The 16,901-nt window shown below is 37.0% G+C and overlaps 1 protein-coding gene across 1 annotated transcript; it reads right to left on the reverse strand.

Moving 5' to 3' along the window:
- Window positions 1-232: 232 nt before the first annotated feature.
- LOC105052247 (PRA1 family protein B1) lies at window positions 233-1,261 on the reverse strand. The gene has a single exon (XM_010933000.4). The coding sequence runs from the start codon at window positions 1,095-1,097 to the stop codon at window positions 411-413; it is 687 nt and encodes a 228-aa protein (XP_010931302.1). The 5' UTR covers window positions 1,098-1,261; the 3' UTR covers window positions 233-410.
- Between the last annotated feature and the right edge of the window lie 15,640 nt (window positions 1,262-16,901).

Here is a 16,901-nt window from a genome sequence, read left to right on the forward strand (position 1 = left end):
GTGTGATCATACCCTCATGGAAAGACAAGAAAAACAGAAGCAAAACAACACCCAGATCCAGTCTACCCTTGAATAAGAACAACCACATCAAACCAATACATCATAGCCGGGAAATCATTCTAAATGTATGTGTGTGTCGTGTGTGTGTATATATTAAAGAACATATCAGATTTATTCTTTCAACAGACAGATAGATCTAGGAGATGAGATATCGAATGTAAGCACAAAAAACTTACAAGAATCCAAAATAGAATTCTATATTCCGATCTGTGTATAAAAATGTATAGTAGTAAAAGAACGAGAACCAACCAAACCCTATATCAACGAATTTTTCCTTCCCTACAAGGAAACGAAGGTAACGAGGGAAAAAGGGAAAATCCCATAGCCTCACCGTCAGACCGACGTCATCATCAGACGCGGGCAGCCACGACGGGGCCGGCGACGGAGGCGGCGGAGGAGGCGGCGCCGCCGAGGAAGGAGAGGAACCCCGCGGCGGCGCCGCCGGGATCCTGGTCGTCGAGGAAGAGGTCCTCGGGCATGCGGAAGGCTCCGTGGGCGCAGACGATGGCGGCGCCAACCAGGAGGGCCGAGATGAGGAGGGATCCAACGGAGGTGAGGAAGATGACGAAGATGGAGAGGAGGACAAGGCCGCCGAGGGTCTCGCGGTCGGAGAAGGTGCGGCCGAAGAGGACGAGGGGGGGATCGGCGGGGCGGAATAGGTACAGGAAGCACCACGCGACGAGGAGGCCAAGCAGGACAAGGAGGGAGAAGGGGTGAGAGAGGAGAGAAAGGGCGAGGACGGCGGCGAGGAGGGCGATGTAGTTGACGCGGAAGTAGGCGAGATTCTTGCGGATGCGGGAGGTGGCGTCGGAGAGGGAGTCCGGCCGGGAGAAGGCGGAGCGATCGAGGAGCTCCGACCAGGGGCGACGATTGGAAAGGGAGCGGCGGACGGAGTCGGAAAGGCGGGAGAGGAAGAGGCGGAACGCCGGGGTGGCGATCGGGGCGGCACCGCCATTGGCGACGGAGGACGGGGCGCCGCTGCTGGACTTGGGGTTGGAGATGGGGAGCGTGGGCGGGGCCGGTGCGGAGGCCATCATCGCTGCGCCAACGAGCGGACGGGGAGGATTCTGGCGAGAGTTGTTGAGAAGGAGGGGGGTTTATATAATTTATAGGGGGCAGGATTTGGTGGTGGAGAGGCTCGAGTGGGGAAAATAATAACAAAAATAGGGTTTCGTTATTTCTTTGCTTCGCTATGAAGGGCTCGTTGGGGTAGACCGAGGATGGAAGGTGCGCGAAGACGGGGGTTTGCTAAAGTCGTCCGAGGAGCACCGTGGTCTTAAAGTGGTCCGGCTTTTGGCGATCATCCGATATCTGTCACGAATGTTAAGGCGATAAATCAAAGGTTCCATCTCCGCGTTCGTCGGATTGGATGGTGATTAGAGGGCTGTTGAGATCTCTGTTGTTGGCGCTCATCTATCAAAAAATTCTTTGTGCATTGCTGCCGGTGGAGAAAAAAGTGCACCGATTCACCCTATCGGATTGGGTGTGATAAATAAAAATTGAGATATTTAATACAATTTAATTTTTAAAATTTTTTTGATCAAAATATTTTTTTTATTGAATACTGTGATATTTTAGATAATATTATAATATCATGCTGTATTTTCATAAGATGCAAAAAGGATGTCATACATATTTTATAGCATTCTATTATTTTTTATAATATATCAGTAATTATTTATAGAATACAACGGAATATCATAATATTATTATAATATTTTATTATATTTTAAAAAAATTATAAAAATATCTCTTCAACTATTTAAATCCAATTTCATTTACATTCATATATTTTCAAAAGTGTCAAACTGATCCTTCTAGTTATTGATATGTTCAAATATAGTCCAATCATTCATTTTATCAATAAACAATGTTTGCTTTCTCTCTTAATAGGTAGAAATGCCTCTCGCTCATGGATGGATTTGAAAGAGGAAGAAAATGAGAAGGAGAAATGGATGAGGATGAAGGGGAAGAGGGAAGAAAGGCTATCGGTAAGGAATGAGTTAGAGAAGGAGAAGAAAGACAAGAAGGAGAAGAGGATGGAGAGGAAGGAGAGGGGAAAGGATGGGTTGCCAGTGAGAAGGGATGGAGATGGAAAGAGTTGGAAGAGGATAGCTTATGAGCAGCTTAGACGAGGAGGAGAAATAGATGAGGAGGAAGGAAAGAACATGGATGAATAAGTGGGTTTGGAGGAGGAAGAGGATGAGGAGGAGAAAGAGGATGAAGAGGAAGGAGAGGAGGAGAGAGAGGCCATCGGTAAAAAAAAGGGTTAGAGGAGGACTGGGAAGAGAAGAGAATAGAGAAGAAGAAGAGGGGGAAGATAAGAAAGAATAGAGATAGAGAGAGCCACTATAAAGGGGATGGTTTATGGGTGGTTTGAAGGAAAAAGATGAGGAGATGGAAGAATGGATGGAGATGGAGGGAGCCACTATAAAGAAGAAGATGCGTGAGGAGGAAGGGGAGGAAGAGAAAAGAGAGGAGGAGAAAAGAGATAGATATAAAGATATTTTTATCATTTTATAAAATTTTATAAATAGAGATAGATGGCTGGACCACATTAGAATATATCGATAACTAGAAGGGATAGTTTGATACTTTTAAAAGTACAGAGAACGTAAGTAAAATTAAGCTAAAGTTAAAGAGGTATTTTTATAATTTTTTTATTTTTATAATATCTCGATAATTATTTATAAGATACAACAAAATGTCATATAATACAATAGGATATCGTAATATTATTATGGCATCTTCTTAGTTTTTATGACATCCTATAATTGTTATAGGATACAACAAGATGTCATGTTGCAACAGAATGTCATAATATTATTATGACATCCTGTTGTTTTTATAATATTTCAATAATTATTTATAGGATGCGACGGGATATCATACCATTATTATAATATTCTGTTAGCTTTTATGACATCCCGATAATATTTATAGGATGTAACAGAAATTCATAAAATGCAACAGGATGTCATTATATTATTATAACATTCTATTATTTTTTATAACATCTCAATAATTTTTTATAGGATGTATAGGATGTCATACCATTATTATAATATTATATTATTTTTTATAATATTTTTATAATTATTCATAGGATGTAATAGGATGCAATAAGATGTCATACCATTATTATGATATCCTGTTATTTTTTATGACATCTTGATAACTGTTTATAGAATGCAATAAGATATCATAAGATGTAATAGGATGTCATACCATTATTATGATATCCTATTATTTTTTATGATATCCTATTGATTATATGATATAACTGAAGGTTGGAGGAAAAGGACACTTTGGTCAGAAAAATTTGAAAGAAAAAAGTTGAGTTGCCAATGCCTACCTCCTCATTAAATGCGCTATGTGGCCTAATAGGATGAAACAGTGTACTTTTTCTCCATCGAAGATAGTGCACAAAGAATTACTTGCCATTTATGTAGGTAGGGGTGAAAATTGATCAGGTTGGATCGAGTCTTGAGTGACCCTGACTTGATCTAATTTCTTGATCGGATTGAATATTAGACCCACACCCAGCCCAATAGAAGATTAGGTTGGATTGGATCATGTCCATGATCAAATTTTTTGACCTAATACATCATTTAGGTCGGATTAGGTCCATGTATAATCTGGCTTCAATCCATAAAATGGGTTCGATTTGGATCCGAATTAGATCTGGATCAACATAGAGTTATCTTAATAGTGGCAATGATTTTTTAGCTCTATATGAGTCTCAATCATTTTTTCCATAAGGGTTTTAGCTTAGTAATTAGATTGAGATTTTTAGCATAAGAAAAAAAAATCTGAGAACAGAAGATATGATTCTCTTCACCGATTAGCACCATAAGATCACCAAATTGAATGATTGCTAGCTTCGTTGAGATCTGTCCTTTTCAAAAAAAAGAAGTGTGAGGCCAACCTTGTGGTAAGAATCTATGGATCAAAGGTAATGAATCTTGTATGTTATGGGTAGGAAATTCTTTTATTAGATAAAGCCGATGCACAAGAAAGTTGGGCTTGATCCAGCCTTGATGATGGCCGATGTCTGTCGATATTTTGAAAAAATATTGTACCCAATTTACATCAGCTAGAAAAAATTTTAGAATCAGCATGACAACTTATCGTGAGTAGATAAAGAAGAAGATAACAAGAATATCTCACTTAATAAAGTAGGGCTAACTATCGATTCTCGTTCTCGAGCCAACATTCCCGATGAGGTAGGAGATAACAAATATATCTCTCCAGATAAAGTAGAAGATAACGAGCGTATCTCACTCAATAAATTAAGGCTAACCATCTGATTTTTTTTCCTTTTCATGGCTCTACAGCCTTTGCCTATAAATAAAGGCCCACAAGAGAGTCCCAAGATATGAAATCACTTCTCACCCAAAAGGATCACTAGTTTCCATCTGTTCCACAGATCTGATTTGAGCATCGAAGAATCTTCACTGGAGCCAACTCTAGTCTTGCAAGTCCTATCGCTGCCATCCTGCCATCAATGACCTACGATCTGCTAGAAAGAGAGTAGACTAGTATGCATAGATTTCAAAATAATTTTGAAATAGCAACGAAAATGGATCTAGGTTAAACTCTTTAACCCCACATGCAATAGATCTAACTATATCTATTTGAGCCCTGGATCAAAGTCATGCATTTAATCTAAAAATAAAATAAGAAAAAATTGAGATCATATCTTAATACCTTGCACGGGTTGAAATACACCACAATCGATGATCGTACATCTGAAGATTCTTGAGCCGCACATGCGTCCGGCCTCTATGGATATCTATCGAGATCAATCTTGAACCTTTCTTCTCATACTTGATCCATCTTCTCCAAGACGAATCTCAGTCTTTTAGATTTTTGATCAAACATTGATCTTTGACTGCGATGTCAACACTTGAACTACAGCCTTTCTCCTTATTGCTTGATGTAGAAGAAACCACCAAATACCTTGGGTGTATGGGAAGATGGGATGCCCAACCCTTAGGCATTGGAGAGAGAGGAGAAAGAGAAGATGACGTGGAGATGGAGAGGGTGTTGAGATCTGCATTCATAATTCAATTATTTTAAAATCCTAGGAGACCATCTCTTAAATAGATCTTTTCTTGATTCCAAATCAATCTCCAATCAGGCTAAAAAGGTTAGTCCTTATCTCATAAGGATCTTTATCTTTTAATTTGATTTTTTTTCAAAAAAATCAGATCCAATTAGAAAGGCCCACACCTCATATGGCAAGTAGAAAGAGGACCCCATGTCCTGTAAGGCAGGTAGAGGGGGCGCCCTCATCTAATGATGCAGGTAGAGGGGGCGCCAACCTTTGGCACCCCTTTAGATTTTGTGTGCACAAGAGAGGGGGCATAGCCCCTCTCTCTTTCTCCTTGCATGCCAAAACAAGAGGGGGTGGGCCCCTCTCATTGTTCTCCACCAACTCTAAGGGCTGTGCACCCCTTGGACTTTCCTAAAAGGGGAGGCATGCACCTCCTCTCCTCTTACCAATTAATCCATGCCTTAAAATGAAATAACAAGGGAGAAAATAAGGAGATTTATTTGCGAACTAATTGGCTTGATCTAATTCTTTTGGACCCTCAAATAGGTGCCCCTCTAAACCCAAATCAAAGTGGATCTAAATTAGGTTCAAGGCTATAGACTTGATCCAATCTTTATCTAATAAAGAATTCAAATCCAGAGAAGAATTAGATTTAACCATATGCTAGTATGATTTTCCTAAATCCAATAGGATTTCACTAAATCCTAATCCAATTAGAACTTCACAAGTCTAATTGGTTAATTCAAAATTAAATCCCTTAATATGTGACCCCATAGGTTCTATTCTATTTAGTAGTGAGATATATTGTGATCTCCATTACAATATCATCGAAACGTCTTTCGATAGATTGGAATGATTTCAACTCTGTCCTTCGAGGATTATCGATCATCAAGATAATGCTCGATGAGTCCCACATCCACCAATGACATCTAGCAGTATATAGTGCCAATCCAATACAATGAAAGTATGAATCCTTAGGTGCAGTTATCATGTGATTCAGTTCTTTTATTGTGAGTCCCGACTTGACAAAGGTCATAGAGAACTCGTCAGACTCCATTGTCAGTCATATACCAAATTGGCTCGACTCGACTTCACTTGTAAATTTTGTGAAAACTCTTTTTCAGTATTCACACTTGCTTTGGCTAAGATTTTCTGAACTCAGTCTCACAAATTATATAGGACTTCTTTTTTTCTAACAAGATTGATAGATTTCATCTAGATGCATCCTACTCCTAACAGCGAACCTGAACCCAATATAGCCAACATACACAGCAAAGATCCGAATGGCTAAGGATCAAGAAAATGTACAGTCAAACTCAGTAGCCTCATTGCGAATAGTCGATGATACTGTATGTCAAAGGATCACTCATATCACTATAGCATTGAGATAACTACTGACGAGTGAGTAGACATCTAAGTAGTTTCTTGTGTTGGTCACGCTCAGTACTAGTTATTTTCTAACAACCACCTGCACTCTTACTCCAGTGTCTCTACACTATAAAATTGAGGCTCATCTATCCAGAAGGGAGGTGATCCATGCATAGTTCTTTAAATAGATTGATCACTATCTTCCATGATGATCCTTTAATCAGGAGCATTTACAAACTAACCACTAATAATATATGTCTCAAATTCTCAATATCTTGAAAATATATAAAATTATTTTTATTAATTTCTAAGATAAATCATAGATGCATAAATATGTTTGGAAAAAAAAATATTCTTTATTAATAATAAAAGTGTTACAAGTACAAAGTTAAGTTCTAGAATTATAAAATATATCAGCCAACAATTGATTGAAATTCAAGATTTGATGAATGCATATGTATTTCAAAACTTTATTTTTTAAACACCACAATAGAGAATAAGATTAAAATACTTTTAATCTGAATTATGCATGTATGAAAACATAAACCACATGGATCTATCTCATATGCTGAAATTGATATATGCTGAAATTCAGATTGTGATCAAATCACATACCTATTTTACAATTTTTTTCTTCAAATCTGGATCTGTAAGAGAAGAGATTCTTTTTTAGCCGTATAAGTATCTGACCTGTATGAGTATCCACTCGAGATCAGTCTGGAACAGTCCTCTTCAATTTGAATTTTTTTTTTCAAAAATTCAGCCTGCTGAATCTGAATGAAGTCTGGATCGCGATCAACACTTAATCTCTTTCTTTGATCTTCTTCTTCTCCTCTTCTCTAAAGTTTCTCCTTGCTATGTGCTACTACTAGATGCTAGAAACCAACAAGAAAGAGGCATCCAATAGTCTTTGGACGTGGAACACCTTGGGACGCATGTCCCAAGAGAAGGGGCGAGTAGAACGCCCAAGAGAGAAGAGAAAAAGGAAGGAAGAGAGGGTGTGGAGACCTTCTATGGGCATGGGGGCTGCTGGTTTGGATGCTCTAGGGACCTTAGGGGAGGTCCCTTTAAATAGATATAAGGATTAAATCCTATTCAATCACATAATACAAGTCCTACTTGCATTGAGTTTCCTATTAACTTAAGTTATCCAACTTATTTTAGGAGATCCTTTAGGCACCGACAATTGGAGCTCTTGCACTCATAATTAGACACCTTAAAATACACCCAAGAGACACCCCATAAGAGAACTAAAGGCCCTCTAATCAATATATATGCCCAGCTTGATCAAATCAAAGTAGTGCCCAAGAATAACTATCAAAGAAATTAATTAGGGACTTGCACCCTTAATTTTATATGATCCATAACCTTAGACACCTAACAATTGGAGTCTCATGAATCTTATTCATATAAATTATTAGCAGATAATTAAGTTAGAATTATCTTATCAAATAAGTAATCCCAACGAAAAGAAAAATTAGGTCCAACCATGTGCTAGCAAGGTTATCATGAACCTAATGGATTTCTCTAAATCCAATTGATACTTTATAAGCTCAATTATTTATTTCAGACCTAATCTCTTTGTTGTGTGATCTCATAGATTCAATTCTATTTGGTAGTGAGACATACAATGATTTCTATCATCGTATCATTGAAACTCTTTTCAATGTCGGAATAATTTTACTCTAACTCAGTAAGGATTGTCGATCCAGAACAATTCTAGTGAGCTCTCACAATCCACCAATGACATCTAGTAGTATTTAGTGGCAACCCAGTAGAACTGAAATGAATCTTTAGGTGTCGTTAATGTGTGATTCAGTCCCTCTATCGTGAATCCCGACTTGATGGCAGGTCATGGATAAATCGTCAAACCTCATCATCAGTCATATGATAGATTTGATTAGCTCAAGTCTAGTTGTGACTTTTATGAAAACTCTTTTCTATCAATTATATTGCTTTGGCTGACTCTTGGACTTAGCCTTTCAAATCTCATAGGACTACTCTTCTCTATCAAGATCAATAGATCCTATCTTGATACGCACCCCACTCCTACAGTGGACCAACTATCGCCAACATCTACTACAAGGGCTTATTGAGATCCATGTTTATATATCAGTCAAACTCCAGCAGCCTTACTGTAAGTAGCAGTACCATCTCAAGTCAAAGGATCAGTCATACTACCACAGCATCGAGATAAGTACTAACGATCGAATAAAAATCCAAGTGATCTCTCATATGGTCACGCTCAGTACTAATTATTCTCTAACAACTACCCGTACTCATCGTCCTGTGTCTCTACATAGTAGACTAGAGACTCATTTATCTCGAAGAAAGCGATTTATGCATCAGTCTATCTGGATCTATCACTATCCTCATAATGATCCTATGACCGGGAGCATTTAAGAATTAAATACATATCTCTAATTCTCAATACCTTGAGAATATGTATCAAAATTAATTTCATAGAGGATTCAAGGATACATCATACTTGAATGAAAAAGAACTTACCCTTTTATTGATCATATCAATATATTAAGTATAAAATTATGCTCTCGATGTATTATAATGTGTCAGCCATATTGGCTTCTAGGACATACATCTAACAATCTCTCACTTGGACTAAAGCCAATTGACCATAAATTTAAGTCTCATCTTCTCAAAGTGGACTTCTATTTTCGATTGGCTCAACTACTTAGTCAGCGAATTTACCACGTTGTCTGCGGAGTCTACTCTTTGCACTTTGATATGTCTCTTTTCGAGACAGTCACGTATGATATGAAACCGTTACTCGATGTACTTAGATTTTTTATGAGACCTCGACTCCTTAGTAAGTATTATGACTCCATTGTTGTCACAGTACAACGGTATGTCATCCGATGTCATAACCCCAAATTTTATGACGAACTTCTTGAACCAGAAGCCTTCCTTTGCAGCATCCGAAGCAACAACATATTCAGCCTCAATGATCGAATTCGCTATGATGGTTGCTTGAAACTCTTCCAGCTAACTACACCACCATTGCAAACGAACATGTACCCTGATGTAGACTTTCTATCATCAGGATCAGACATGAAGTCTGAATCAGTATACCCCTCGACTAGCAACTTAGAATGACCTCCAAAGATCAAGAACAAATATTTAGTCTTTTTTAAGTGCTTAAGGATGTTCTTCACAACTATCCAGTGCTCCTCGCTTGGATTCAACTGATATCTGCTCGTGACACTCACGACAAGGACAATATCAGGTTGAGTACATAGCATGGCATACAGGAGGCTCCCTATAGCCGAGGCATAAGGAATCCTACTCATGCGCTGCACTTTTTCAGATGTGATCGGACACATTGTCTTGGAGAGACTAATACTATGTCTAAGAGGTAAGAGACCTCTCTTGGAGTTTTGCATGTGGAACCTCTTCAGCACCTTCTCTATATACAGCTTTTGTGACAGGCCAAACATCCATTTAAGTCTATCCCTATAGATTTTTATTCTGAGAATATAGGATGCTTCTCTTAAGTCTTTCATGAAAAATTTTTTAGACAACCATCTTTTGACCGTGGTTAGTATGGGAATATCATTTCCAGTGAGAAGAATATTATCCATGTACAATACGAGGAAGGTGATCACACTCCCGCTGACTCTTGTACACAGAAGGTTCTTCTTTATTTTTAATGAAATCAAATAATTTGATTGCCTCATCAAAATGATGGTTCCAACTCTGAGAAGCTTGCTTTAATCCATATATGGACCTTTACAGCTTGCAGACTCTGTGATCACCATCACCGGATGTGAAACCCTTAGGCTGCTCTATGTAGATATTTTCTTTAAGATATTCATTTAGAAAAGTAATTTTCACATCCATCTGTCAGATTTCATAATCATAGTAAGCTGCAACAGCAAGCAGAGTGTGGATGAATTTCAGTATGACTATAGACGAGAAGATTTTTTGATAGTCAATACCCTCATACTGACTATAACCTTGAGCCACAAGTCTAGCTTTATAGATCTCTACTTTACCATCGGCACCTATCTTTCTTTTGTAGATCTATTTACACCCAATGGGTACAATATCCGTAGGTAAATCCACTAAGGTCCAGACTTGGTTTGAGTGTATCGAGTCAATTTCTGACTTCATCGCATCTAATCATTTTTTGGAATCGATGTTAGACATCATCTCGTCAAAAGTATTAGGATCATCAGTATGACCCCTATCTCTCATAAGAAATATTTTCTTTACTTCCTCCGTAAGCATATCCATGTACCTTTCAGAAGATTGGAAGATCCTGCTAGATCTACAAAGTGGTAGAGGAACATCAACTACTAGCTTATGGACTATAGGTTCTTGAGGATCTATAGCTTTTGGCTCTTCAGAGACTTTTTCTTCGAGCTTCACTAACCTCCCACTGCCATCATCTTGGATAAATTATTTTTCTAAGAATATAATATTTTGACTTACAATCATATTGTGGTCTTGTGGAAAGCAGTAGTATCCCATAGATTCTTTTGGATACCCTATAAAGTGAGCTATAATAGATCTATCCTCCAACTTGTCTGCCATCTGTTTGTTGACATAGGTCGGATATCTTTAAGTCTTAAGATAACCCATACTTATCTTATTATCGAACCATATCTCATACGGTGTGGTAAGAACGGACTTTGATGGAACCCTATTCAACAAGTGAATGACAGTTAATAAAGTATGTCCCCAAAGAAATAAGGGTAGATCAGTGAAGCTTATTATGGACCTGACCATAGCCAATAGGGTCCTTTTCTTCTTTCAGATATCCTGTTGAGCTGAGGTGTTCTAGGAGACATCTATTGAAAGACTATACCGTTGTCCTTAAGATATTTCAAATATTTTTGAGTAAGGTATTCACCTCCTCGATCAGATTGAAAAATCTTAACGGATTTGTTTGTCTGCTTTTTTACTTCATACTTGAATTTTTTGAACTTTTTAAAGGCTTCAGACTAATATTTCATGAGATACATATATCCGTACCTAGACAGATCATCAGTAAAGATAATGAAGTAGGTATAATAACCTCTAGCCTGCACATCAAATGGCCCACATACGTCGGTGTGTATCAGGGCAAGTAGCTCTGTGGCCATTTCTCCATGTCCTACAAAGAGTAATTTGGTCATTTTTTTTGAAGGTAGGATTCACAAGCTGGATATAACTCTGAGTTAAGAGAGCCAAGGATCCCATCCTTCTCCAGTCTATTTATCCTGTTCTCTCCAATATAGCCTAGTTTATGGTGCCACAAGTACTTCTAGTTAAATTTATCTCTAGATCTCTTTTGGCCTATAACACTCACTATTTATTCGTTTAGGTTCACATTCGCATCAACATACAAGTGATAAAGACTATCAATTAAAAGACCTCATGCAACCAATTTATTTTGTAAATAAATAGAATAAAAATTTTTATTGAAATAAATTTTAAAACCTTCCTGTGTTAGCACAGATACAGAAATTAAATTCTAACTAGCTATAGTAACATAATAATAATCTTTCAAATCTAGTCTAATACCAGACGGTAATTGAAGAGGGTAAGTGCCAACAGCCTCTGTAGCAACCTTTGCTCCATTGCCGATCTGAAGGATCATGTCATCTTTTCTCAACCTCCTATTTTCTATCAGACTCTGTATTGAGGTATATATATGAGCACTCGAGCCAGAGTCTAATATCTAACTAGAAGTATAAAAAATTATAAGGTTATATTCAATTATAAGCATACCTTCAGAAGGCTTATCATCCTTTTTGTTCTTTAGGCTCTCTAGGTATTTAGGATAGTTTCTCCTCCAGTGGCCTTTAGCATGACAGTGGAAATACTTTCTCTTTGCCTCAGCCGCCTTTGGACCATTCTTCTTCGGCTTGCTCTCTTTCTTCTGCTTCTTTGTGGATTTAATCTTCTTCTTTCCAGTAGACTTTTTCTTGGAAGAAGAAGTCTACTCCACAGTGAGAACAGTACCTCTTGAACTCTTCAAGGTACCCTTTGTGGTGACCAATATGTTGACGAGTTCGAAAATAGTGCAGTCAAATTTGTTCATATGAAAATTTACAATGAATTGACTATATGAACTGTAAGGGATTGAAGGATTAGATCCATCTACAATTTCTTTTGCATATTTAGCTTGAGCTTTTCAAGCTCCTTAATGTCTTTGATCACTGTCATACAGTGCTCATGGATAGACTGCCCCTCATACATTTTTAGATTGAAGGATCTCTTAGACACTTCAAAGCACGCAGTATGGCTCTGCTCACCATACAACTCTTATAGGTGAGTGATCATGGCCTGGACACTGGGCATATGCTTGTGCTGACTTTGCAACTCATTTGACATGGATGCCAGTACACAGCACTTGACCCGACTGTCTTCATCCATCCACTTCTCAAAAGCAGCTCTTTGCTCAATAGTAGGATGGTTTGGTAGCACTACGGGATCTTAGTCGAGAATATGGCTTAACTTTTCTAAGGTCAGAACAATCCTGAGGTTTTTGAGCCAGTTTTTAAAATTATTATCGATCAAATAATTGGTTTCAAAGATGCGGACTAGAGGATTTGAGGTTGACATGATGGTTTAACTGCGAGAATAGAGATTCAAGTTAGATTTTTGTACTTAATATTTATATTTGCTTCTAAAAATTTTAAAATATAAATAATGACTCCTACTAATTTATTGGATCCCTCCACTCTCCAGAAGAAAATAAAAATTCTGACGCAATAAAAAATTCCTAGTGGGTGCTGTGGTCCCACCAATGACATGCACCTCACCTAACAGTTATTGGTAATATGCACACCGATGCATAGGTAACTCTTTATCTAGATGCTTCTTTAAGTATGTTGCAGCGACTTGATCTCTAAGTCTTATGGGCTCACCTAACAGTTATTGCCCAAACTTCTTAGTTAAGCCCGACCCACCATTCACAAGCAGGTGCAAGGTTATCATTGGACCCCTCACCTAATAATTATTGGGTCCAACCCCATTCTTACCCTAGAGTAACTCTTTACTAATAGAGTGGTTGCGTGTTCCTGATGCAACTAAACCACTGTAACTAGTCGAGAACAATCAACGCTGGTAGCACGCTCGCACATCTACAATGGTGGAAGACCTATGGACTTAATATTTATGGAGTGATTTAGATTTAGATCTCATCTAATCAATCATCATATAACTGATCTAACTGACATGGGCTAAACCAAACTACCAAGCAACCTAATTCAAGATCCAATCTTCCAAATTGACTAGGTAAGTAGAGATCAGTGGGGGTACCCCCATTAATCTTTCTTTAGATACCAATAAATTGATCAGATCAGCTAACATAATCAATTAAATAACCACGTCTCATTAACTTGCCTTAGACATCAATAGGTCGATTGATCAGAATTGGTTAGCTCAAGCGAATCAGATTCAAATCAACGAGCCAAATTAGGTCCTTAGATTAATCAATTCTATATATAAGATTTAATTAATTTGATCGACAATAATTATATGATCATTAATTTAATTAATCTAATCTTGATCAACACTTGACTTGATTTGATCAATTACTTAATCAGATTAGACCCATATGACTCAAATCAAAAATCTTAAATGTAATTCTATTATATAACCTAATTAATAGTTTTTTCATGACCAAAATCTTCATGCACAAACATAAATTTCAGATTCTAAAATTATATTTCAGATCTAAATTCTTTACATGAAAGTAAATTTTAAAATATAAAAATAATTTTAAGATTTTAACACATAAATATATATCATATATATGCATGTAAATTTAGATCTAAATAAAATTTTAGATCTAAGCATGATATCATATATCTCATATACTAATCATAGACTAGATTAAAAGTAAATTTATGATTTAAATATGCAAACATATAATACATATATGGATCAAAATTCAGATCTATGCATGCAATAACATATCAATTATATATTCTAAAATTAAACTTAAAATTAAATTTTAGATTAAAAAATCTATTTATATATCTCATATATCAAAAAAAATTTGATATTAAAACTTTTTCAAAAATAGGTATATCAAAATTCTGCATATGAAAATCCGTGGCTCTGATACCACTGTTGAAATTTGGAGTTTGGTGCATGCATATGTGTTTCAAAATTTTATTTTTTAAATATCATAGTGAAGAATAAGATTAAAATATTTTTAATCTAAATTATATATATATAAAAATATAAAATCATATGAATCTATCTCATATGCTGAAATTGATATATGCTGAAATTCAGATTGTGATCAAATCACATACCTGTTTCGCAATCTTTTTCTTCAAATCTGAATCTGAAAGAGAAGAGATTTTTTCTTAACCATACAAGTGTCCAACCTCTATGAGTATCTACTTAAGATCAACTTGGAACAGCTCTCTTCAATCTAAATTTTTTTCTTCAAAAATTTAGTCTACTGAATCTGAACGAAGCCTGGATCGCGATCAATACTTGATCTCTTTCCTTGATCTTCTTCTTTTCCTCTTCTCTAAAATTTTTTCTTGCTATGTGCTACTACCAGATGCTAGAAACCAGCAAGAAAGCACCCAACAGTCTTTGGACGTGGAACACCTTGGGACACATGTCCCAAGAGAAGGGGTGAGTAGAATGTCCAAGAGAAAAGAGAAAAGGGGAGGAAGAGAGGGCGTGGAGACCTTCTATGAGCATGGGGGCTGCTGGTTTGGATGCTTTAAGAATTTTAGGGGAGGTCCCTTTAAATAGGCACAAGAATTGAATCCTATTCGATCACATAATACAAGTCCTAGTTGCATTGGGTTTTCTATTAACTTAAGTTATCCAACTTACTTTAAGAGACCCTTTAGGCGCCAACAATTGGAGCCCTTACACTCATAATTAGACACCCCAAAATACACTCAAGAGACATCCCATAAGAGAACTAAAGGCCCTCTAATCAATGGACATGCCCAGCTTGATCAAATCAAGGTGATGCCCAAGAATAACTCTTAAGAAAATTAATAAGAGACTTGCACCCTTAATTTATATAATCCATAATCTTAGACACCCAATAATTGGTGTCTCATGAATCTTATTCATGTAGGTTATTAGCAAATAATTAAGTTAGAATTATCTTATCAAATAAGTAATCCCAACAAAAAGAAGAATTGGGTCCAACCATGTGCTAGCAAGGTTATCATGAACCCAATAGGTTTCTCTAAACTCAATTGACATTTCATAAGCTTAATTACTTATTCTAGGCCTAATCCCTTTATTGTGTGACTCCATAGGTTCAATTCTATCTGGTAGTGAGACATGCAATAATCTTTATCATCGTATTATTGAAACTCTTTTCAATGGATCGAAATAATTTCACTCTAATTTAGTAAAGATTATCGATCCAGAACAATCCTAGTGAGCTCTCACAATCCATTAGTGATATCTAGCAGTATGTAGTGGCAACCCAGTGGAACTGAAATAAACTTCTAGGTGTAGTTAACATGTGATTCAGTCTCCCTATCGTGAGTCCCGACTTGATGGCAGGTCATGAATAAATCGCTAAACCTCATCATCAGTCATATGATAGATTTGATTAGCTCAAGTCCAGTTGTGACTTCTATAAATTTTTTTTCATTAATCACACTGCTGTAGCTACAGACTCTTGGACTTAGCTTTTCAAATCTTATAGGACTACTCCTCTCTATCAAGATCGATAGATCCTATCTTGATGCGCACCCCACTCCTACAGTGGACCAACTGTCACCAACATCCACTACAATGGCTCATTAAGATCCATGGTTATGTGTCAGTCAAACCCCAGCAGTCTCATTATGAGTAGCAGTACCATCTCAAGTCAAAAGACCAGTCATACTACTACAGTATCGAGATAATTACTAACGATCGAATAAAAATTCAAGTGATCTTTCGTATGGTCACGTTCAGTACTAGTTATTCTCTAACAACTATACGCACTCGTCGTCCTGTGTCTCTACATAGTAGATCAGAGACTCATCTATCTCAAAAAAAATGATTTATGTACCAGTCTATATGTATCTATCACCATCCTCATGATGATCCTATGATCGAGAGTATTTATGAATTAAATACATGTCTCTAATTTTTAGCACCTTGAGAATATATATCAAAACTAATTTCATAGACGATTCAAGAACACATTATGCTTGAATGAAAAAGAACTTATCTTTTTGTTGATCATATCAATATATTAAGTATAAAATTATGCCCTAGATGTATTACAATGTGTCAGCCATATTAGCTTCTAAGATATACATCTAATATAATTGTCTTCTAATGCACAAATCTAACAAACTCCTACTTGACCTCAAGCCAATTGGCCATATACCTTAGATCCATCTTCTCAAGATGAGCTTTGATCTTTTGCTGACCGAGAGGCTTGGTCAGTGAATCCGCCATGTTCTTCGTGGAGTCG

This window comes from Elaeis guineensis, chromosome 10 (genome assembly GCF_000442705.2).
Source record: "Elaeis guineensis isolate ETL-2024a chromosome 10, EG11, whole genome shotgun sequence".
NCBI lineage: Eukaryota > Viridiplantae > Streptophyta > Magnoliopsida > Arecales > Arecaceae > Elaeis > Elaeis guineensis.

What these genes read in the sequence shown, in the direction of transcription:
- LOC105052247 (XM_010933000.4), bottom strand. Translation starts at nt 1,097, where the DNA reads ATGATGGCCTCCGCACCGGCCCCGCCCACGCTCCCCATCTCCAACCCC.